The following is a 25,595-nucleotide window of genomic DNA, read 5'->3' on the forward strand; positions in this document are numbered from 1 at the left end:
GCCATTTATTGCATAATTCACACCTGAATTTAGTTAGGCCACAGTTGGAATATTGCATACAGTTCTCGTTGTCACACTACCAGAAGGGTGTGGAGGCTTTGGAGAGGGTACAGAAACCATTTACCAAGATATTGCTTGGGTTGAAAGGTATTAGCTACAAGGAGAGAGTGGACAAACCTGACTGGTTTTCACTTAAATATCAGAGGCTGAGGGTACACTTGCTAGAAGCTTACAAAATTATGAGAGGCATGGATAGTCAGTCTTTTTACAGGGTAGAAATGTGAATTACGAAAGGACATAGGTTTAAGATGAAAGGGAGTAAGTTTAAAGATGTGAGAGGCAAACGTTTTACACAGAGGGTAGTAAGTGCCTAGAATGTGCTGCTAAGGAGGTGATAGGAGATACATAGCAATGTTTAAGAGGCGTCTTGACAGATATGTGAATAGTTAGGGAATAGAGGGATATGTGCCATGTAGAAATAAAATGCGTTGGTTTAGAAAGGCGTAAAATGTCAACGCAGGCTTGATGGGCCGAAGGGCTTGTTCGTGTGCTGTATTGTTCTTCATTCTTAAGCTATCAATGCCTCTATGTAAACTATTTGCACCCCTTTTGCAGTTTGTCTTTCCACCTGATCCCTGTGGAAGCCTACTAGTTGCAGGTTCCCAACCTAGAAAAGAACCCCTAATCACCAACCACTTGTTTCCATTAGCCAATTCTCTATCCATGCCAATATACTACCTCCAAAACCCTGGGCTTTTATCTTGTGAGTTAACCTTTTGTGGGGTACCTTGTTGAATGCCTTCTGTAAGTTTAAATACAACACATCTACTAGTTCCACCTATCCATCCTGGTTGAGATTTCTTTGAAAAACTCCAATAAATAAGTCAGATATAACCACAATTTCATGAAACCATGCTGACTCTGCTTGTATAGATAATGATTTTCCAAGTGTGGTGCTATAACCTCCTTAATAATCGATCCTGACAATAGATATTAGGCTAATCAGCCTGTATTATCTGTGTTTTTCCTCTCTCCCTTTTTGATCCAGGGTGAGTACTTGAGTGGGCACTTGAAATGTCATAACATTTAAGATTATGGGTCCAAGTGCTGAAAAGTGAATAAGTGTAGATGTAGAGTAGTCTTTTATTGGTACAGACTTGATGGGCCAAAGGGCCTCTTCTGTTCTGCATGATTCTGGATTATTTCATGAGCCACCTCTTAAGACCCTAAAAATTCTGGGATTTGATCAGGCTCTACAATGTAGACATTATAATGATGAAATTCTCCAGGAAATTCTGGATATTAATGCTTTATCTTGCCCCACATATGCTGCCTGACCTGCTGATTATTCCAGAGTTCTTGCTTCTTGTATCAGTTTAGATTTGATAATTGGATTGGCTTGGACAAACCAACAATAAGGTTCAGGTATTAAATCTTTATTTTGAAAGAAGTTAATATAAAACGTAAGAATTTAAAACCCCAAAGCAATTGTAAAAAATAAATAGAGGTTTTGGTTACAGGGCAGGAATTACAATTACCGTTTCCCCAACGTGCACTTATGTATAATTGCTTTACAAGCATCACCATGGATTTTCACTGCAAATGTTGGACAGCGTTTTCAGTTAAAATCCATTCACCTGCAGTAAGTGATTCTGAGGTGCTTTATTAAATACAGATTCTGGCAAACATTCATATAAAAATAAAATAAGTTACATTTTAGAAAAACAGAGCAATATTGTAAACAAGAGCAGTTTGTTTCCCCTGAAATGTAAGTGTTTCTAATTTCTGTGTTGTGGCCTGTGGTAACCTCAGCAAAACCAGGCTGAAGTTCAATATAAAAAGGCAAGTAGGTTCTAACAGTGGATTAGATGTGCTGTTGTTTGGCTGTGAATAGCAGCACCTATTTCATACTAACACAAAATATTCATCCCACCCTGAGGGGTTAACACACCCACATCCCACCAAACAGTGCTAACACTCACCCATATGCCATCTTAGGGTGTTCATGCAAGCTTCCTCCAACTGCTGTAGAAATGGACTATTGCTGAAAATGGACATATTTTGTCTAAGCTTTTTGTCTTACACTCAACAGGACAATTCACAAGAATACCAATTTAAGGAGAAAACCAACCTTTATACTGTGTATTAATATATGTTGCCTCCTGCACTTGTGTATGCCTCACTGAGTCCAGCTGACATCCTAAAACAGTTGTCAGCATAATTTTATTCAGCAAATGCAGTCCAGTTGCCAAATCACATTGAATGTTGGAAACTGTCTGTGAGGTTTGCAAGCACGGGTCAGTTAGGTACAATTATAGCTTGCTTGTTGTGAACAGCTGAAGTGATATGTTGTTTTATATGATCTACTAATTTTTGGGATGTACATCTTACACATGTGGCATCACACTGGTCCTAAAATTGTTATACCACATTATTAATTTATGTGATAGGCAGAGCGTCTTTTGGCTTGACAGCAGCATCCTGTTAGTGCTGAACACCACTTGTTGCCACTGCATAGTAACAGCATGAAACAGATAGCTTCAACTGTTCCTCAAACAGTTTAGATACCTTACCCTTTGGGTAATCTGAGGTGGACTGGCTACTTTTCAGGACCAAAAGTGAAGGCCTAGGCTGTTGTTGAGTTTTCACAATATTCAGCAAAAAATGATCAATTTAAGATAACCATTATCTTTCAGCATGTCTTCCCATTTCAGCATCAAGTTTTCAGGGTGAGCAAATGGCTCAAGTTCCAGTTATAAGGCCAATCTTATGTGGAACTCAATACGTAAACTGTCTAGTGAAGATAGGTTTGCAATGGACAGTAGTAGAGAAGCCTTTTGCTGATTTCTCAGCAAGGATCCCATGGAAAGGGAGCTCATTTGACAGTTCCTTAGCAATGCCTCTACCAATCAGGGTTCACTTGCCAACCAGAATTTGCTCTCACACAATATTGTGATGAGTGGAAGATGAAAAGCTTTGACAAAATGTATCTTTTTTCAGCACTACTCAAGTCCTGTACTACCAAACAACTACTTGCTGTGGAAATATTGCTCCATGCAATCTTTTAAACGTTTACTGTTACTGTTTATTAAACAAGTAAAAATTACCAAATTGGAATTAAAATATTGCTCCTGGACTCATCTCAGGCACCTGCGGTTTTGACGGTATCAACAGCCCTCGTGAGTGGCACATGTGCAGGTAGTGCCGTGGAGTGGGCAGTCCCTGTGCGGCTGTGTGATAGCAGGGCCTGGGCTTTAGGCCTCCAGGAAGGCTAGTTCACAGTGCTCCCGCTTGTGGCCACATGGCTTGGCTACGATACCCAGATAGAGGCCAAGCATCAGCAGCCAGTAACAGGCATATATGGTGGAGCCAATAATGAGGAAAGGCCACTCAGTGTCAGGTAATGGCTGCTGGGTCTCCCGGTAAATAGTGTAACCCAGACCCCCAGACAAAACTGCAAACCAGACAGATACAGGCAGCAGGCCCACAAGGTTAACAACAAGCTTGCGGCGGCCTGATGTTCCCCAACCAGGCCGGTTGATGGTAAGCAGGGCAAAGAGCTTGGCGGGCAGGAGGCTGGTCATATACAACAGTGAGTAGAGGGACAGGAAGAGCATTTGTGCAGATCCCCGGAGCAGGCAGGCAAAACCGGCCTTCAGCACCCCCACCCCTTGGACAGCTAGCAGAAACAGCAGGATGTTCCACAGCCGTCCCCTGTAGAAGAGGTGCAGCACAGTGCCCGTCAGGAAGAAGGGGAAGAAACCACTGACCACAGCCTCATATGTCATCCATGGGTGATGCTTATGGAACCAGAGTGCACCATACAGCCACTCACGAAAGTAGGATTTACTCCAGCGGGTCTGCTGGTTGAGCCAGCGAAGATAGCAGCTTGGCGTCTCAGTCAGGCAGCGGGAGCGGGCTGTATACTTTGTCTTGAAGCCGAGGCCCAGTACTCGGTTGGTGAGGTGTCGGTCATCTCCAAAGCTGCACTTGGAGCCCAAAAACTGCTGGTTGTACCAGTCACACAGGAAAAGCCGCAGCAGGGGGTTGCGATACATGCCCAGTGGTCCACTTATACACTGCACACAGCCAAAGTAGGATTGACAAGCCCGCTCCACATTAAAGGCCATCCAGTAACGGACACTGCTCAGGAAGGAGATCCATGAGTCATACAGGTTTAGGATCTGCAGACAGACAAGGGAGACAAGGGTTATACTGCACTGGCTCACAAGGCCCCAAGTCCCAGCAAAGAGCATTGAAAGGATAACAGCTATTTGGGGATGGCAGAGTGGAGAAATTAATGGGGACACCACTGAGAGGAGATGGTTAATAACAATGGATATTAGGGAGAGACTGATGAATTGGTTACCAAGGAGGAGACTTTTGAAAACTGGAGGGACTGGTTAATGGAGTATGAGGAGAAGACTAGGTAGATATTTTTAATCAGCCTTTTCGGAGATGTTATTACTCATGTTTGGAGCAGGTGGGACTTGAATCAAGGCCTTCTGAACCACAGGTAGGGACATTATCACCAGACCTCAAGAGCCCTGGGAAGACTATGTTCTAAACAGTCAGAAGCCAGGGAAATAATAATGGGGAGCAAAGAAATGGCAGAAAAATTGGACACATACTTTGGTTCAGTCTTCACAAAAGATGGAACAAATAACCTACCAGAAATGTAAGGGAACATTGGTGAGAGTGTGGAATTAAAGGAAATGAGTAGAAGAGAGAAAACTGTGCTGGGGAAATTAATGGGGTTAAAGGCTGACAGATCACCAGGCCTAATAATCTACATCCCAGACTATTAAAGGAAATGACCCTGGAAATATTGGATGCATTTGTGGTCATCTTCCAAAATTCTATAAACTCTGGTGCAATTCTTACAGATAGGAGGATGGAAAATGCAATCCCACAATTTATAAACAGAGAGAAACCACAGAGAATTACAGACCAGTTAGTGCAACATCAGCAGTGGGAAAAATGTTAGAGACTATTATAAAAGACATGATAATGGAACATCTGGAAAGGCATTAGGATTAAAGCATTTGACAAAGCTGGCACAGATTTATGAAAGACAAATCATGCCTAACGAATTTACTGAAGTTTTTTGCGGATACAACCAGAAAAGCAGACAAAGGAGAACCAGTGAATGTGATGTATTTGGATTTTTATAAAGCTTTTGATAAGGTTCCTCATACAGATTAGTAGGCAAAGTTAAAACAAATGGGTTGAGAGTAATATATTGTCAAAGATCGAGATTTGGTTGACAGGTGGTAAACAGAGAGTGGGAATAAATGGTCTTTTTCCAAGTGGTAGGCAGTGACTGGTGGGATGTGGCAAGGACCAGTGCTTGGATCCCAGCTATTCAAAATATATATTAATTACCTGGATTAGCTAACCAAATGCAACATTTCCAAGTTTGCTGATGACACAGAACTGGAAGGGATTGTAAGTTGTGAGGAAGGGGCAAGAAGACTTCGAGATGATTTATACAAGTTGAGTGTGTGGGCAAAAACATGGGAGATGCAATATAATATAGCTAAATGTAAAGTTATAAACTTTAGTGTGAAAAACAGAATCAAAAAGTATTATTTAAATGGTGATATATTGGGAAGTGTACATATACAAAGGGATCTGGTTGTCCTTATACACCAGTTAATGTAAGTAAATAGTCAAGTCCAGCAAGCAACTAGAAAGGCAAATGGTAGACTGGCCTTCACTGTAAGAGGATATGAGTTCAGAAGTAGGGATGTCTTACTGCAGTTATACTGGGCCTTGGTAACACTACACCTGGAGCAATGTGGTTAGTTTTGCTCTCACTATCTAAGAAAGGATATACTTGCCATAGAGGTTATGAAGTGGAGGTTTACTTGGGCTGATACCGGGGATGGTAGGACTGTCCTATGAGGAGAGATTGGTTTGACTAGACTAATATTCTTGAGCTTGGTTGGCTCACTGAGCTGGTTTGTTGTTTTGCAGACGTTTCATTACCATGTTTGGTAACATCCTCAGTGCTGCATTGATGATGTTACCCAGCATGGTAACGAAACGTCTGCAAAACAACAAACCAGCTCAGCAAGCCAACCAATCTCAACACCCACAATCCGAGCTACAATCTACTCCAAAACCCTATAGACTAACATTCACTAGATTTTAAAAGTTTGACAGAAGATCTCTTTGAAACATAAATTTGTAACAGGGCTGGACACATTAGATTTAGGGAGAATGTTTTATCTGGCTGGGGAGTCTAGCATCGGGGGGCACAGTGTTAGAATTTGGGGTGGACCATTAAGGACTGAGATGAGGGAAAACTTCACTCAAAGAGTAGAGAACTTGTAGAATTTTCTAGCACAGCAGGCTGTGGAGGCCAAATCATTGAATATATTGAAGAAAGAGGTACATTTCTAGATTTCAGGCAGGGGACAATTCCACCATGGCAATTCAGTTAATTAAAAATTTGCATTTGAAACCTGGTTCAGTAATAATGACCAATAAATTATCATTGATTGTCATAAAAACCCATTTGGTTTACAAATTACCTATGGATAAGGAAATGTGGCATCCTTACTTGACTGGGCTGCAGGTAATTCCAGACTCACAGGAATGTGTTTGTCTCTTCACTGCCCTCTAAAAAGGCCACTCGATTGTACAAAACCACTGCAGAAAATTCAAACCAGATGGACTGCAGTGGTTGAATAAGATGACTCACCGCCAACACTTTTTAAGGGCAATTAAGGTTGCCTGCAGTGTTAATATCCCATGAAGGATTAAATTTAAAAAAAACCTGTAGGAGGAGATGTTAACAGAATAACCGGAAGGTTGGTTTTAAAAGAGAAAAGTTTGTTGATGAGGTTTAAGGAGAGAATTCCTTGAGTTTGACTTCCCTCTTTCCATTAAAGTTATGGCTCATCAGCTGGGTGTCAGACTGGGAGTTAGACAATACAAAAGTGGTGGAGAGCTGGGTCTGGATGTTGATGTAATGTGGAAGCTGTTGTCCTATTTGCAGAGAGGGACTGAGGATAAACCTAGAGGAATTTCAGAAATAATGGCTTCGGAGTACTCTTACCAAGCCCATCATCAAAATTTGTTTCCCTGTCCCCAAGCCATGTCACCTGAAGTTCCTGGAGTAAAACAAAGTGAATGCAATCTCACTGAGTTAGAGAACAACTGAAATCTAGGAAATAGAGTTTAATGAGGAAATGTTGGGCTATTAGTATCTTTCACTGTTGTTCATTGTAAGTAACTCCCAGCGAAGCATGGCGTTAACCGGTCCCCTCCCATATGGGAAGCTAGCCAGACCTTCCATCAGCCCACCCCATCTACAATGGTTCACAGAAACTCCAGCCTTCAGCCCAGCTTTAGGGAGTTTGTTTCTAGCCCATTGTAGAACTTTCTCACAGTCAGATGGAGAAACCTACTCACATAATCACAGTCCAGACACTAACAGGAATTTATACCAACCTGCACGTCCCCACCAACTGCCCCTACGCTGGGGTCTCCATCCAGCACTCTCACCATCTCTGCAGTACAGGCTGGATCCAATACTGTGTCTGAATCACACACCTGAGGAGAAACACCAAATGGAAAGTCATTCATTTCCAACTTGGTTCGGAGAGCTGAAATCACACTGTGATGAGCATTAAGAATAGTTAATCACCTCAGATAAACTACTGTGCCTTCCATCAGAACAGTATGCTCTTTAAGCCACACTGACCATTCGAGTCCCAGCCACAACCACTATCAGGATGGTGGATTGGTACACTTGAGCCCCTCCACCATTGGGCTCCTGTCACTTTTCAGTTACCCCTGGGTTAGGCAGAGAGGAAATCAGCTGGCATTCATGCTCCATGTTAGCCTTTATTACAAGTTAGTTGCAGAATGAGTGTAAGAAAATCATCCTGCAATTATATTAGGCTTAGTGAGACCTCACCTGGTGTATTGTGTACAGTCTCTTTGCCTAATGAAGAATACACTTGCTTTTGATAGGGTTGTACAATAGTTTAAGAGACTGATTCTGGAGAAAAGATTGCTGGCTGTGAGGGGACACTGAGCAGGCTAGGTCTATATTCTGAAGATTTTACAAGAGATGACCTCATTGCAATATAAAACATTTTGAGAGAGCTTAACAGTAATGCTGAAAGGCTGCTTTTCCCAGCCAGTGAGTCTCAAACTCATACTAGTGCCAGAATTTTTCCACCTTTGCTTTATTCTGGATGTCAGGGCTACTTTTAGGTCAAGGGCTCAATCACTGCAGTGCTGGGATTTTCTTTTATGTTCATTCATGAGTTTTGGGGAACGCCAGTGTTTATTGTCCATCATGAATTTTTGATAATTGTCTATTTGAAAAATGATCATGTCAGCAGGTGCTGAATTGTGATGATGATATCAATAAGACAAGTAAATAATAATTCATAATATAGTCATAGATGATAATCAAAACAGAAATAAGATACAAAATAATAAAAGAACTGTGTACTTATGAACATTTATATAATCAAACAATTATGATTCATCGCAAAGTACAGGGCTCTTTCATTTACAGAATAAAAATGAAAGGTTACTTGTCTTGTTCATTTTGTATTAAAGTCCATAGATCACAGATTCAGATTAAGTTCATTACATTCTTAATCATTTACATACAATTTCTGAGTTTTAGAAAATTTGGATTTTGCTCTCTTCTCTACTTTATATGTCTTAATGCTATCTCACATTTATAAGAACGTAAGAACTAGGAGCAGGAGTAGGCCATCTGGCCCATTGAGCCTGCTCCCCCACTCAGTAAGATCATGGCTGATCTTTTCATGGACTCAGCTCCACTTACCCACCTTCTCACCATGACCCTTAATTCCTTTATTGTTAAAAAATCTATCTTTCCCTTAAAAACATTCAATGAGGTAGCCTCAACTGCTTCACCGGGCAGGGAATTCTACAGATTCATAACCCTTTCGGTGAAGAAGTTCCTCCTCAACTCAGTTCTAAATCTCTCCCCCTTATTTTGAGGCTATGCCCCTAGTTCTAGTTTCACCCGCCAGTGGAAACAACTTCAACCTTATCTATACCCTTCATAATTTTCATTCTTCTAAATTCCAGTACAATTCTAGTCTATTCAATCTCTCCTCATAAGGCAAACTTCTGAAGTCTGGAATCAACCTAGTGAACCTCCTATACACCCCCTCCAGTGCTAGTACATCCTTTCTCAAGTAAATTTATTTTTGTGAGGTTGCAGCAAGAGACAGTGACAACAGGAGGTGGGATTCAAGAGTTTTCCAGCATAGTCCAGATAGATTTTATTCTACTTTCAGCAAGGGAAGATGTTTGTTTGTGTTGGAGAGGCTTTGTTACACATTACCTCGGATTCATTTCAGTGCTCATTTGTCAGTGTTTTCAAGCTTGTTCACATTCTCTTTATTGAGTACAGCATTCCAAACAGGCACTATACGTCCAACATTGGGTCCTGGCTAAGTATTAAAGTATCCATGTGATAATGTGGCAAGCCACCTTCTTTAACCACTGCAATGCATGTGCTCTTACAGTGGAAGTTTCAGGAGTGAAGTTTGAGGCAGTGCATTTTGGTAAAAGGGATAGAGGGAGGCAATATAGACATTGAAACAACTCTACAGAGGCCAGTATCCCGGCCAAGTCACCCTTTATTTATGTGGAAAGTCTTTGACATTGATCCAGCTCCCTCAGAGCCAGCTCTCAGGGTGAGAGGATGTCTAACAATCCTGTTTATATCTGCCATCCAGGGCTCCCTGATTGGACCAGATTAATAGTCCCAATCAGGAAACTCATATTCTGACGTTCACCTGGCTGACCCCTTTAGAATCATTGTATCCCTCCCCCTCTGAGACCAAGAACATAGGACAGTTCTTTTTAGTTGTAGCTCGTACACACCCAAACTTTACACATCAGGGGACCTGACCTCACGTCAACCATGCCTCTTACCCATGGTGGGCCATTCCTGTGGTTCCTACATCAAACTTCGTCCCCGAAGTAAACTGCCTCTCTCACTTCGAGGAGTCTTGTGTCCAGTATTGCTGTTCCTGATGCTGCTTCACCCTCACCCCTCACCAATTTGGGAAGATCAGATTTAACTTGGTGAGGAGTCTTCTCCCCATTAGCAACTCTGCTGGAGCTATCCCTGCAGTTGCATCGGGGCAACCAGAACAGCTTTGTAACTGGTGAAGCTACAAGCTGTTTCTTTAAGCCTGCCTTCAAAATTTGGACTGCTCTTTCAGCCAGACCATTGAATGGTGGAAGCTGTCCTTATATGTTGAATACCATTCGACTTTAGGAAATAGTCATATTCCCTGCTGGTAAACAATGGCCCATTATCTGTGACCAACGTTTGCCGTGAGTCCATGTTTGACAAATGAATGCTACACATGTCCAGCCACTTTAAGTGGGCATCCACAATGACTGAGAACATTCAGCCCATGAAAAGGCCTGCATGTAACTGAGTCCAGGGTTTATCCAGCCATTCCCATGAAGCTGCTGGTGGTAATTTTTGTCCTTGTTGGCACTTCCCCATCAACACAGCTATGTCTGCTTCCACTCCTGGCCACCAGATGTAACTTCTCACCAACACCTTCATTTTGGAAGTCCCTGGGTGACCCTGGTGGAGTTCAGCCAGTATCTGTAGTGACCTTTATTCAGGATAATCATTCTTGCTCCCCATAATAATATGCCGTTCTCTATTATGATATGGTTTCTCTGGGTCCAAAAAGGTTTCAGTTCTAGTTGTGATGGTCCTTTAGTTTCCCCCATCACCACCAGTTGCTTCAGTTTTACCAGGATGGGATCTTTCTGCGTCCAAAGTCTGATATTGTCAGCTGTAACTGGAAGGGTGTACAGAAAATTTAAAACCATTACGGACTCTTCCAGTGGCACTACTATGGGTGGTCTAGCTGCTGCGGGTGGCTCAATGCATCCACATTCACTACTTGGCCTCTGGTATTCCAACTTGTAATTATATGCACTTAGTATTAGAGCCCATCGCTGAATTCGGCTGAAGCTATGGGCAGCAATGCCTTGTCCTCTTTAAGTAGCAGGGGTTTGTGGCCCATTATTATGACAAATTTATATCCATAAAGGTACTTGTGGAACTTTCTGAATCCAAATATGACCTCCAAACCTTCCTTCTCTATCTCTTCCTTCTCTGGGCAGATCCAGGATGCATATGCTATTGGGCATTCCTCTCATTGGGCCAGCTATGAGCTAAAACTACCCCAATGTAATACGAGGATGCATCACATGGCGATACTAGACTTTGCTTGGGATCATAGTGTGCCAACACATTAGAGGATGATAGCTATTTCTTCACTTCCCTGAAGGCTATGGCTTCGTTACATGGCCATTTCCAAGGCTGACCCTTTTTTTAAGAGTAAATTCAAAGGGGCCAGGATGGAGCCCAGGTTATACATGAACTTTCTATAATAATTCACCAGCCCAAGGAAAGACCTAAGCTCCAGAACAGATGTGGGAGCCAGGCACCTTTGATTACCCTCCCTTTATCTCCCAACGAATGTAACCCGGTCTTGTAGACTCTGTAGCCCAAGTACGTCACTCGCGGTGCCTGGAACAGCATTTTTCTCCTCTAAAGTGTACACCCACCTGGGAGAAACATCCAAGGACTATGTCCAAGTTTTCTCAGTTCTCTTTATTGGTCTTCCCTGTTATTAGCATGTCACGTAGATAAATGGTGACTTGCAGTAGAACTTGTAAAATGTTCTCCATCATCTGCTGAAAAATTGCACAGGCTAATACCCCAAATGGCAGCCTCATTCATTTATTGGTACAAACCATTATGGGTTTTAATTGTAGCACACTTCTGGGACTCCTCATCTAACCACAATTGCAAGTACGCATGGCTCATGTCCAGCTTCATGAAGGACAACACCCCCTGCCAGCTTTGCAAATAAATGCTCTATGTGAGGGACAGGGTATTTATCCAGCTGTGAAAAGCAGTTTACCGTTTATTTAAAATCTCCACAAAGGTGAACTGACCCATTGGGCTTCACAATCGATATGACCAGTACCGGGGCCATTCTGTAAACTGTACTGGCTTGGTGATTCCTTCACTTTCCAGCCTCCTAATTACTGCCTCTACTTCTGCCTGCAAGGCTAATGGCATTGGGCAGGCCTTGCAGAATCAGGGAATTGCTTCCTGGTCAACATGCAAGGCCTTGTCTCCTTTGATAGTCCCTAGACCTTCCTGAAAAACTTCTGGATGTTTAATAGGACTTCACTCAGGAAGCCATTTTCTAATCAAAAAATGTTGAAACAATCTAGATGAATCTTTCTCAACCAACTTCACCCCATCAGGCTTGGGCCCAAGCCTTTTACTGCAATCAGTGGCAACTGAACCAGCTGCTTCTCATAAGAGACCAGAACCGAAGTTGTACCCTGAATCTATAAAGGCTCCCCAGTATAATTCTCAGTCTGGCCGAGGTCTTGCTCAAACTTAAGGGTTGGAGTCCAGAACGAATTTTGTTAAAGACTGGTTTTGCAATCACTGCCAGCATCAACCTCCAATAGAATCAGGTGACCATTTAACTTGACGTTTATTTTGATTGGCTCTGATTTGGATGTTGCTAAGCAATTTGTTCCAAATCAGATGTAAATGGATTTTCCAGGGTGTGCACTGTCTTGGATACTGGTTTATGAGTTCTGTTGCACAATTTAAGTCTAGATTCATAGAATCCCTACAGTATGGAAACAGGCCCTTTGGCCTAACCACTCTCCGAAGAGCACATCATTAGGAACATCTGCATCTACCCGGTCTGGTACTATATAGAGTTTTTTTAAAGTTTCTATGAGATCCCCTCTCATTTTTCTGAACTCCACTGAATGAAATCCTAATCAATTCAACTTCTCCTCATACATGAGTCCTGCCATCTCAGGTATCAATCTGATAAACCTTTGATGTATTCCTTCATAGCAAGAACATTCTTCAGTGAAGTAGACCAAAGCTGCATACAATGTTCCAGATGTGGTTTTACTAATGTCCTGTTCATTTGCAGGAAGACATCCCTGCTTCTGTACTTGAATCCTCTTGCTCTGAAGGCTACCATACCTGCAACAATTGGTGTACAAGGACACCAAGGACAAAAGACATGCCCCTGTCTCAATTTATAGTCATTCAGAATATACTCTGCCTTCCTCTTTTTTGCCATCAAAGTGGATAGCCTCACATTTGTCCACATTATACTGCATCTGCCAAGCATTTGCCCACTCACTCAACTTATCCAAATCACACTGAAGCATCTCTGCATTCTCCTCACAGCTCACCCTCCCACTAAGCTTTGTGCCAGCCACAAATTTGCAGATATTACATTTAGTGTATAGCTAGCGTTCTGGCACTGATCCCTGCAGTACCCCACTAGTCACTCCAAAAAAGGTCAGTTTATGCCTATTCTTTCTTTCCTGTCTGCCAACTAGTTTTCTATGCATCTCCATACTATACCCTAATGCCGTTCACTTTAATTTTACACACTAACCTCTATGTGACACTTGTTGAAAGCCTTCTGAAAGTCCAAATAAACCAAATCCAAAGGTTCCCGTTCATCATCTTTACAAGTTACATCTTCCAAGTGTCTGAAGTGCATATATTTTAACGCGACATGTGTGACCGGTAAGGCAGATGAACTTAGAGCTTGGATTAATGCATATAACTATGATGTTGTAGTTCTTACAGAGGCTTGGTTGAGAGAGGGACATGACTGTCAGCTTAACATTCCGGGATTTAGATGATTCACATGAGTTGAGAGGGATGTAAAAGAGTCGAAGGAGTTGCATTACCGGTTACAGAGAATATCACAGCTGTACTGAGGGAGGACACTTTGAAGGCTTATCTAGCGAGGCCATATGGGGAGAGCTGAGGATTAGGAAGGGTGCAATCACTTTGATGGGATTGTACTATGGCCTCCCAACAGCCAGCAGGAAATAAAGCAACAGACATGTAGACATATTATGGAAGAATGTAAAAAGAATAGGTTGTTGTGAAGGGTGACTTTAACTTCCCCTATATTGACTAGGACTCGCTTAGTGCTAGGGGCTTGGATGGAGGGAAATTTGTTAGGTGCATTTGGGACAGTTTCTTGAAACAATATGTAAACAGTCCAACTGGGGGAGGGGCCATAATAGACAAAAAATCCAAAGAACTGGATGCTGGAAATCCGGAACAAAGTCAAATTGCTGGAAAAACTCAGCAGATCGAGCAGCATCTGTGGGGAGAAAGCAGTGTTTTGAGTCCAAAGACTCTTCTTCAAAACTGAGTGAAGCTAAGAAAAGGTTCATAGGTTAATCCAGGAAATTACAGGCCAGTAAGCTTTACATCAGTGGTAGGGAAGTTTTTGGAGAAGATTCTCAGGGATAGGATTTACTCACATTTGGAAAAAACATGGACTTATTAGCAATAGGCAGCATGGCTTTGTGCAATGGAGGCCATGTCTCACAAACTTGATTGAGTTTTCTGAGTAAGTGATAAAGATGAAGGTGAGGTGCAGATATAGTCTACATGGACATTAGCAAGGCCTTTGTCAAGTCCCTCATGGCAGACAGTAAGTCACATAGGACATGCGGTGAGCTGGTAAGATGGATACAGAACTGGCTTGGTCATCAAAGACAGAGAGCAGCAAATGAGAATTTTTTTCTGACTGGAATGTCTGGCCAGTGGTGCTCCACAGGGATCAATGCTGAGAATCCTGTTGTTAATGATATATAAATGATTTTGAGGAGAATCTAGGCAGCCTGACGTAAAGATTGGGGGAGCTGTGGATAGTGAGGAGGATTGCCAGAGGATAAAGACGGACATGGTTAGGCTGGAGACTTGGGTGGAGAAATGGCAGATGGAATTTGATCTGGACAAATTTGAAGTGATGCACTTGGGATGGTCGAATGCAGGAGGGAAGTATACAGGAAATGGCAGCATGCTTAGATGCATCGACATACAGAGGGATTCGGTGTACAGGTCCACAGTTCCCTAAAAGTGGCAACACAAATGGACAAGGTGGTCAAGAAGATGTATGGTGTGCTTGCCTTCATCGGTTGGGGCATAGAGTATAAAAATTGGCAGGTCATGCTGTACGTGCATAGAACTTTAGTTGGGTCACATTTGGAATACTGTGTACAGGTCTGGTCACCACACTACCAGAAGGATGTAAAGGCTTTGGAGAGGGTACAGAAAAGGTTTCCCAGGATGCTGCCTGGTATGGAGGGTATTAGCTGTGAGGAGAGATTGGACAAACCTGGTTTGTTTTCACTGGGACATTGGAGACTGAGGGAGGACCTGATAGACGTACAAAATTATGAGAGGCATGGACAGAATGGATAGTCAGGGTCTTTCTCCCAGGATAGAAATGTCAATTACTAGTGGACATAAGTTAAAAGTAGAAACGGGGAAGTTTAAAGGAGATGTGACAGCCAACCTTTTTACACAGATGGTATAAGTGCCTGGAATGCGCTGCTACAAGAGGTGGTGGAAGAAATGCTTAAGAGGCATCTTAATAGATACATGTATAGACAGGGAATAGAGGGACACAGACAGTGCAGAGCCAAGGGGATTTTAGTTTTGAAGGGCGTCATTTACTGGTGCAGGCTTGGTAGGCTGAAGGGCCTGTTCCTATGCTGTACTGTTTGTTCTTTGTTCTTACTTGTCAAGCATGACTTCCCTTTCATAAATCCATGCTTATTCTCTCCAATCCCGCCACTGTTTTCCAAATGCTCAGCTATTCTTTTAAAATCATCCATAGCATTTTCCTCACTCACGACAAGAGGCTGATTGGTCTATAATTCCTTGTTTTCACTCTGTCTCTTTTTATAAGTAGAATGTTATAAAGTCACACAGCATGGAGACAGACCCTGGTTCAACCAGTCCATGCCAACCATAATCCCAAACTAAACTAGTCCCACCTTGCCTGTGCTTGGCACATACCCCTCCAAACATTTTTATTCATGGACTTATCTAAATCTCTTTTAAACATTGTAACTGTACCCACATCCATCACTTCCTTTGGAGTTCATTCTATACACAAACCACTCTCTGTGTAAAAACATTGCCCCTCATGTCCTTTTTAAATCTTTCTCCTTTCATCTTAAAAATATGCCCTAGTTTTGAACTCCCCCACCCTATGGAAAAGATCCTTGCTATTCACCTTATCTATGTCCCTCATGATTTTATAAACCTTTATAAGGTCACCTCTCAACATCCCGCGCTCCAGGGCAAAAAACGTCCCAGCTATCCAGACCATCTTTATAACTCAAACCTTCTATTCCCAGCAACATCCTGGTCAATCTTTTCTGAACTCTCTCCAGTTTAATAATATCCTTTCTATTACAGGGCGACCAGAACAATACACAGTACTTCAGAAAAGGACTCACCAACGTCCTGTACAACCTCAACATGACGTCCCAACTCCTATACTCAAAGCCTGAGCAATGAAGGCAAGCGTGCTAACTGCTTTCTTAAACCCTTGTCTACATGTGACACAAATTTGAAAGAATTATTTCCTGAACGCCTAGGTCTCTCTGTTCTACAAGACCACCCTGGGCTCTACCATTAATTGTATAAGTCCTGCCCTTGCTTGTTTTACCAAAATGCAATACCTCACATTTATCCAAATTAAACTCAATCTGCCACTTCTCAGCCCATTGACCCAAATGATCAGATCTCTTTGAAACCTTCTTCACTGTTAACTATATTACCAATTTTGGTGTCATCCACAACCTTACTAACCATGTCCCCTAAATTCTCATTCAAATTGTTTATATAAGTTAGCTCATTGAGTGTTGTTGATGCTTCACTCGTGCAAGAAAGTGGGAAATGATCCATCCTGATTTCTGCCTTGACTTTGGTAGATAGCCTTCTGGGGAGTCAGGAGGTCAGTCACTTGCTGCAGAATGGGTTGAGGCATGAAGGTGAGTTGGCATGTGATTGACGCATTGATAGCCTTCAGTAGTTGCAGTCAAGTGAATGATACAAAAGAGGTCAGAGTGAGATGAATATGGAAGAAGGATCAAGGAGAAATTCCTGTGTCATCAGTCTCCAGGAGTTTCTCTTGGAACTGAGAGCCTTCGTTGGGATGAGCTCAGGGTTGCTGTTTCCCCATTTAAATTATGAACTCTGGACTTTGCAAGCTGGCTATGGTTTAAACTGTCTCCTTTAACCTTAGGATCAGACAAAGAATTCTGAAAGCATCCCAGCACACAAACATATCTGTGTGATCTGGCTGCCATGGGGAAGAAACTCAAACAGAATTGAAATATCATGTGACAATTTTCTCATCTTGATACAGCATCTCACAGAAAGGGGGCAACCACTTAATGTGACACAGAGAGAGAAAGCAACTCTTATTGTGCAGGTACCAAAGCAGATACTGCTGTGGAGAAGCAGTATTTGTAAAAAAATTCTGAGGAAGGGTCACCGGACCCGAAACGTTAACTTTGTTTTCTCTTTCACAGATGCTGCCAGACCTGCTGAGCTTTTCCAGCAACTTTGTTTTTGTTCCTGATTTACAGCATCCGCAGTTCTTTTGGTTTTTATTTTGTACTCTTCCTGTGCACCTGCCATGTGAGTTGATGAGCTGAAGACACTATGGTGAAGCCCCATGCAGCACTGACAACATTGTTTAAAATTGCTCAGTAACAAGGCCAAATCACTTTTCATTGCTAGAAAAGGTTGCTGGGCATTTAAGCACACCACCCCCAGAAAAAGTGGGAACAATTCAGCATTCCTGTCCAATGTCATTTTTTCTAATTTTCTCAGACCACTCCCAGGGCTCTAAAGCTGCTTCCAAGGGCTTGGTAAAATTACCGCCATAGTCTCAGGATAAATGTTTACCAATTTAGAGCTGTCATGAGGAGAAATTTCATCGTTTAGAGAAATCTGTGACATTCTGTATCCCAGATTCTGAACCTGGAATTCCCTCCCTAATGGCATTGTGGGTCTACCGATACCAAATGGACTGGAGCGGTTCAAGAAGGCAGCTCACCACCACCTTCTCAAGGGCATCTAGGGATGGGCAAGAAATGCTGGCCCAGCCAGCAATGCCCGCATCCCACGAGTGAATAGAAGAAATAGTTGTAGATGTTCTGTCATTGAGTGCATTTTAAACTAAAATTAATAGATATTTTAACCAGCTTGTTATGACATACCTTTGAAGCAGGTGGGATTTGATCCTAGGTTTCCTAGCTTAAAGTTAGTGAGACTACCTCTATGCCAAAAGAGTTTCCAAAGGACTGTGATTAATAAATTGAGCAAAATAAACAGTAATTAAGAAATTAATGGTACCAATGGTGACAAATTGCTGCAATGAGGTGGTATCCATCCCAGAATTTTAAAGGTAGTGTGCAGAAACATTGCAGATGCTCAAATTATAATCTCCCAAAATCCTCTTACTTTGGGAACCACTCCTTCAGATTTTAAATTTCATCTGTCCATCCACTTTATAAGACATTTGAGGAAGGAAAACCAGAAATTACTGGAAGTTGAACAACAGCAACACATAACAATGCTAGAGAAATTCCATCAATTTCCAATAAGAATTTGCCTCAACCGTACTTAAAGGAAAAGCCTTCCTTCAAGCCCGTTCTCCAGTAAGTCATCCCCACCTGTATATAATCCACGGAATCCCCAAGAGCGGCGAATGCTGTGTACATCACCTCTCGCTTCCCTCCCCACTTCTGCATGATGCAAGAGAATTTAGACTGAGTAACAATTTCCTCCACTCTCCTCTTGCCCTCACTGAAGGTGATGTAAGTTTCTCCAGTTCCCTTCTCATGGTAATTACTCTTCCAGACATAAGAGCCAGTGTTCTCTAAGCCCATGAGCTCATTGAATATCTCCATCATGTAAATGTCCTCCTCGCTGTTGCCATCAATGACCATCACCACCTTAAGGTTGGGATATGCAATCCGCTTCACTGATGCCAGACATTTTTTGAGATAATCTGGGTCCTCCTGGTAAGCAGCGATACAAAGAGCGACTGACTTGGTAAATTTGAAGGGTCGGTTCTCCTTCCTCATCCTCCTGTGTTCCAAGAAGGCGAAGAGACTCTGAATAAAAAGATGTAGAGCAAGGATGGCTCCATACAGCCCAAAGGACAGGTGGTAATTCTCTGTGTAGCTAAACTGATATCCCTTCACATAGGTGCAGGTAATGGCCCCCAGCACCGACAAAGCAAACAAGGTGCTTGCTATGATTCGGAGCGTGGTACAGAGTCTCTCACAGGACATGTCTGTAACAGAAAAAGCAATCAGCAACAAAGCAAGCTAGTGAATATTCAGCATTAATATGGAATAGTCAGGGACATAGAAGTAAATAAAGTTTACAGCACAGAATCACACCATTTCACCTAAGTAGGCCATGCTCCACTCAATCCTCCTCCCAGCCTTAATGCATCAACACTATTCATTTCAACCCCGCCCTGTGATAGCAACTTGTGCATTCTCACTAAATTCTAGTTAACAAAGCTTCTCCTCAATTCCCTATTTGATTCTTTGGTGGTTATTTTAAATTGATAATCTCTTGTTATGTGCTTGGTGACAAGTGTGTCCGTTCAAATAAAACATTCCATCATTTTAAATCCCACAAATTGATCTTTAAAATTGGTGAGATTGTAAAATATTAGCTTAAAAATACTTTCCCTGCCCCTCAGAATCGATTTTCTACCTCCATCCACAAAGCAGCGCAAACAGACTGCACCAGACCTTAGAAGAAGACAGCATCCTTGGCCTTATCATTATGGGTATAGAATACAAAAGCAAGGAGGTTTAAACCTGTCTAAAACACTGGTATGGCTTCAACTAGATTATTGCATCTAGTTCTGGACATTCCACTCAGTCCACTAGGAAAGTTGTGAAGGCATGAGAGAAGGTGCAGAAAAGGTTCATGAGAATTGTTCCAAGAATGAAGAACTTCAGTTACACAGAAAGATTGGAGAATGATAGGCCTGATCAACTTGAAGGAGAGAAGCTTCAGAGGAGATTTGATAGAGGTGTTCAAAATTGTGAGGAATCTGATGTGTGGAAAGGGAGAAACTGTTCCTATTGGTGGAAGGGGAGAAGGATCCAGAACCAAGAGAGAACGGTATATACCTTCCTTACCCAGTTTGGCCTATATGTGACTCCAGACCCAGAGCAGCATTATTGACTCTTAACAGCCTTGTGAATAACTTCCAGCAAGCCACTCAGATGAAGGGGTATTTTTTTTAAAAAAATTTATTCATGGGACATGGTCATTGCTGGTTGGCTAGCATTTATTTCCTGTCCCTAGTTGTCCTTGAGAAGGTGGAGTGAGTACCTTCTTGAACCGCTAGAGTCCATGTGCTGTAGGTAGACTGTAGGGAGGGAATTCCAGGATTCTGACCCAGCAACAGTGAAGGGACAGCAAAATATTTCCAAGTCAGGACGGTGAGTGGCTTGAGGGGAACTTGAAGGTGATGGTGTTCCCATGTATCTGCTGCTCTTGTCCTTCTAGATGGAAGTGGTCATGGGTTTGGAAGGTGCTGTCTAAACAGCCTTGGTGAATTTCTGTAGTGCAACTCTAATCAGAAGGCAGCAGAGATGTCACTGAGTAGAATTCTGAGAGATGGCACTGCAGTCACCATGACTGGTCTGAATATTGCAGAGAAACTGGTGTTAAGGAGTGGTTAAACCCAAAACACTACATTAGTGTAGGGTCCCCCTCCAACCCCCGCTCACCTCCTCCAACCAAAAAAAACACACTGCAAAGAGGACAGGCAAGATCAGACTCATCTATTTTTTTCAGTGTACAAAGGTGGAGATGGCAGTGAGGGCAGTAGTTTGCTCCTCCTGCCAGATCTGGGAGATCAGGTGAACAGTCTAGTGTCCCTGATAACTATGTCTGCAGGAAGTGTGACCGGCTACAGCTCCTCACAGGCTGCGTGGTTCGGTTGGAGAAGCAGCTGGACACACTGTGGTGCATACAGGGTGCAGAGAGAGTGATAGACACCAGTTACAGGGAGGTCATTACATCACAGGTCCATACAGATGGATGGATGACTGCCAGGAGAGGCAGGCAGGTAGTGCAGGAATGTCCTGTGGATATTTCCCTCTCAAACAGCTATACCATTTTGGATACTGTTGGAGGGGAGGGATAGCCTCTCAGGGGAGTATAAAAGCAGCAGCCAGACCTGTGGCACCACAACTGATTCTACTGTAGAGCAGGGTGGGGAAAAGTCCAGGTGAGCGATAGTAGCGGGTGACTCGATAGTCAGGGGCACAGACAGGCGTTTCTGTGGCCATAAACGAGACTCTAGGATGGTGTGTTTCCTCCCTGGTGCCAGGGTCCTGGATGTCTCTGAGCGGGTACAGGACATCTAGAAACAGGAGGGAAAACAGACAGAAATCATTGTCCACATTGGCACAAATGACATAGATAGAAAGAGGGAAGAGGTCCTGTGAGGACAGTTCAGGGAGTCAGATAGGGAGCTAAAAAGCAGTACGACCAGAGTAGTAATCTCAGGATTACTACCCATGCCACGGACGAGTGAGGCTAGGAACAGAGAGAGTACAGTTGAACATGTGGCTGCAGAGCTGGTGCAGGACGGAGGGCTTTAGATATATGGATCATTGGGATGTCTTCTGGGGAAGGTGGAACCTGTACAGGAAGGACAGGTTGTACCTGAACTGGAGGGGCACCAATATCCTGGGTGGGAGGTTTGCTAGAGCTCTTCAGGAGGGTTTAAACTAGTGTGGCAGGGGGGTGCGAACTGGAACCACAGGCCAGTCAGTGCAGGGATTTGGGACGAAGGAGAGGCTGAGATATGCATAGCGCAGAATAAGAGCAGGCAGAGGGAAGTTGCGGGGCTCAGAGAGACTGGAGGTCTGGAGTGCATTTACTTCAATGCAAGAAATATAACAGGTAAACTAGATGAACTAAGAGCATGGATCACTGCATGAAATTATGATGTTATTGCCATTACAGAGACATGGTTAAAGGAGGGACAGGACTGGTATCTTAGCATTCCAGGATATCGCTGTTTTACCCAGGACAGAAAGGGAAACAAAAGGGGTTGGGGAGTTGCATTGCTGATTAAGGATCATATCACAGCCGTGTTGAGGGAGGATACATTGGAGGGATCTTGCAGTGAGGCATTATGGGTGGAGCTCAGGAATAGGAAGGGTGAAGTCACAATGTTGGGAGTTTTCTATCGACCTCCCAACAGCCCACGGAAGACAGAGGAACAGATATGTAGTCAGATACTAGAAAGATGTGAAAAAAGCTGGATAGTTGTGGTGGATGACTTCAACTTTCCTCTTACTGACTGGGACTCCCTCAGATCCAGGGGGTTGGATGGAAAGCAATTTGTTAAATGTGTCCAGGAGGGCTTTTTGAGACAGTATGTTGACAATCCAACCAGAGAGGAGGCCGTACTAGACTTGGTATTAGGGAATGAGCCAGGACAAGTGATCAATATTTCAGTAGGAGAGCATTTTGGGCTTAGTGACCATAACTCCATAAGATTTTGAGTAGTCATGGACAAGGACAAGAGAAGCCCTTGGGTGAGGGTGCTTAATTGGGCAAGGGCCAATCACATCCAAATTAGACAGGAACTGGGGAATGTGGATTGGGAACAGTTATTTGAGGGCAAATCTACATCTGGCACGTAGGATGCTTTTAAAGACTAGCTGATTAAAGTGCAGGACATGTATGTCCCTGCAAAACTGAAGGATAGGAATGGCAGGATCTAGGAACCATGGATGACGAGGAAATTGTAAACTTAGTCAAAAGGAAAAGGGAAATATACGATCGGTCGAGGCAGCTACAAACGAACAAAGCCCTGGAAGAGTATAGAGAAATTAGGAAGGAACTTAAACGTGGAATTAGGAAGGTGAAAAGGGGCCATGAAATGTCTTTAGAAAACAGGGTCAAGAAGAATCCCAAGGCTTTTTATGCATATCTTAGAAGAAAGAGGCTAGCAAGACTAGGCCCCCTCAAGGACAACGGAGGGAAGTTATGCATGGAGCCTCAGGAAGTGGGGGTGATCCTTAGTAAGTACTTTGTATCAGTATTCACCAAGGAGAAAGACATGACTGATGTTGAGGTCAGGGATGAGTGTGTGAATACTCTAGAGAATGTCAATACATTGAAGGAGGAAGTTTAGGGCATCCTAAATGGCATTAAGGTAGATAAGTCCCCAGGGCCAGATGAGATCTATCCCTGGTTACTGCGAGAAGCAAGGGAAGAAATAGCTGGAGCATTGGCAGATATCTTCACATCCTCCTTGACTACAGGAGAGGTTCCAGAGGACTGGAGATTAGCCAATGTTGCTCCCTTGTTTAAGAAAGGAAGCAGGGATAATCCAGGAAATTATAGGCCGCTGAGTCTGACATCTGTGGTGGGGAAGCTCTCGGGGAAGATACTGAGGGACAGGATATATGTACATTTGGAAGATACTGGACGAGTTAGCAACAGGCAGTGTGGTTTCATATGGGGAAGGTTGTCTCACCAACCTGATCGAATCTTTTGAAGAGGTGACAGAGATAATTGATGAGGGAAGAGCTTTGGATTTATATGGATTTTAGTAAGGCTTTTGATAAAGTACCACATGGCAGATTGGTACAAAAACACATGGGATTCGGGGTGGGCTGGCTAGATGGATACAAAACTGGCTTTGTTATAGAAGACTGAGGGTAGTGGTGGAAGGGTGTTTTTTAGAATGGAGACCAGTAACTAGTGGTGTTCCACAGGGATCAGTCTTAGGTCCTTTGTTGTTTGTAGTATATATAAATGATCTGGAGGAAAATGTGGGTGGTCTGGTTAGTTAGTTTGCAGATGATACCAAGGTTGTGGAATTGCTATTGGTGCTAATGATTGTGAAAGTATACAACAGGATACAGATAGGTTGGTGACTTGGGCACAGAAATGGCTGATGGAGTTTAATCTAGACAACAGTGAGATGATGCATTTTGGAGGTTCAAATTTAGGTGTGAATTATACTGTTAATGGAGAACCCTGAGGAACATTAAGATAAAGACAGATCTGGGTGTGCAGGTCCACAGTTCCCTAAAAGTGACAATGCAGGTGGCCAAAGTGATTAAAAAGGCATATGGCATGCTTATCTTCGTCGCCTGGGGTGTGGAGCACAAGAGTTGGCAAACCATATTGCAGCGATATAAAACCCTGTTAGGCCGCATTTGGAGTATTGTTTGCAGTTTTGGTCGCCACTTTACCAGACAGGTGGAGATAAGTTCGGTGGGGCAGGACCAAGGGGGAGAAAATGGAGTCGCGACAGGTGGAGATAAGTTCGGTGGGTCACCACCCATCTCGACTCCATTTTCTCCCCCTTGGTCCAGGTACTCCCTACCCACGTCCGTGACACCACCCACGCCCTCCACCTCCTCCAAAACTGCCAATTCCCTGGTCCCCAACACCTCATCTTTACCATGGACATCCAGTCCCTATACACCTACATTCCCCATACAGATGGCCTAAAGGCCCTCCGCTTCTTCCTGTCCCGCAGGCCCGACCAGTCCCCCTCCAGTGACACCCTCATCCGCTGAGCCGAACTCGTCCTCACCCTCAACAACGTCTCTTTCGATTCCTCCCACTTCCTACAGACAAAGGAGGTGGCCATGGGTACCCGCATGGGCCCAAGCTATGCCTGCCTCTTTGTAGGTTACGTGGAACAATCCCTCTTCCGTACCTACACTGGCCCTAAACCCCACCTCTTCTTCCATTACATTGATGACTGTATCGGCACCGCCTCGTACTTCCACGAGGAGCTTGAACAGTTCATCCACTTCACCAACACCTTCCATGCCAACCTTAAGTTCACCTGGACCATCTCTGATACCTCTCTCTCTCCTTCCTGGACCTCTCTGTTTCCACCTCTGGTAACCACCTGGAAACCGATATCCATTTCAAGCCCACCGACGCCCACAACTACCGAGAATATATCTCCTCCCACCCACCTTCCTGCAAAAATGCCATCCCCTATTCCCAATTCTTTCGCCTCCACCGCATCTGCTCCCAGGATGAGGCGCTCCACTCCCGTACATCTCAGATGTCCTCATTTTTCAAGGACCGCAACCTCCCCCCCATCAGTGGTCGAGAACACCCTCGACCGTGTCTCCCGCATTTCCCGCAACTCATCCCTCACACCCCCTCCCTGCAATAACAACCAAAACAGATTCCCGTCATCCTCATGTACCATCCCACCAACCTCCGGATCCAACGCATCATCCTCCGACACTTCCGCCACCTGCAATCTGACCCCACCATCAAAGACATTTTTCCCTCCCCATCCTTATCTGCTTTCTGGAGGGTCCACTCTCTCTGGGACTCCCTTGTCCGCTCCACACTCCCCTCCAGCCCCACCACACCCGGCACTTCTTCCTGCAACGGCAGGAAGTGCTACACCTGCCCCTACACCTCCCCCCTCACCCCCATCCCAGGTCCCAAGAAGACTTTCCACATCAAGCAGATGTTCACCTGCACATCTGCAAATGTGGTATACTGCATCCGCTGTTCCCGTTGTGGCCTCCTCTACATCGGGGAAACCAAGCAGAGGCTTGGGGACCGCTTTGCGGAACACCTACGCTTGGTTCGCACTAAACAACTGCACTTCCCA

At 43.6% G+C, this 25,595-nt stretch overlaps 1 protein-coding gene across 1 annotated transcript in view; it reads right to left on the reverse strand.

Moving 5' to 3' along the window:
* Positions 1 to 1,420: 1,420 nt before the first annotated feature.
* The window catches only part of LOC109912726 (hyaluronan synthase 3-like), a 33,554-nt gene continuing 9,379 nt past the window's right edge, over positions 1,421 to 25,595 (reverse strand). The window contains exons 2-4 of the mRNA XM_020512159.2: positions 18,610 to 19,235; positions 7,462 to 7,563; positions 1,421 to 4,184 (exon numbers count right to left, since the gene is read on the reverse strand). Coding sequence (XP_020367748.2) covers positions 3,255 to 4,184; positions 7,462 to 7,563; positions 18,610 to 19,233 — 1,656 coding nt within the window. The 5' untranslated portion in view covers positions 19,234 to 19,235 and the 3' untranslated portion in view covers positions 1,421 to 3,254. The remainder of the gene's footprint in view (positions 4,185 to 7,461; positions 7,564 to 18,609; positions 19,236 to 25,595) is intronic.

Source organism: Rhincodon typus, chromosome 15, assembly GCF_021869965.1.
Source record: "Rhincodon typus isolate 14 chromosome 15, sRhiTyp1.1, whole genome shotgun sequence".
Lineage (NCBI taxonomy): Eukaryota > Metazoa > Chordata > Chondrichthyes > Orectolobiformes > Rhincodontidae > Rhincodon > Rhincodon typus.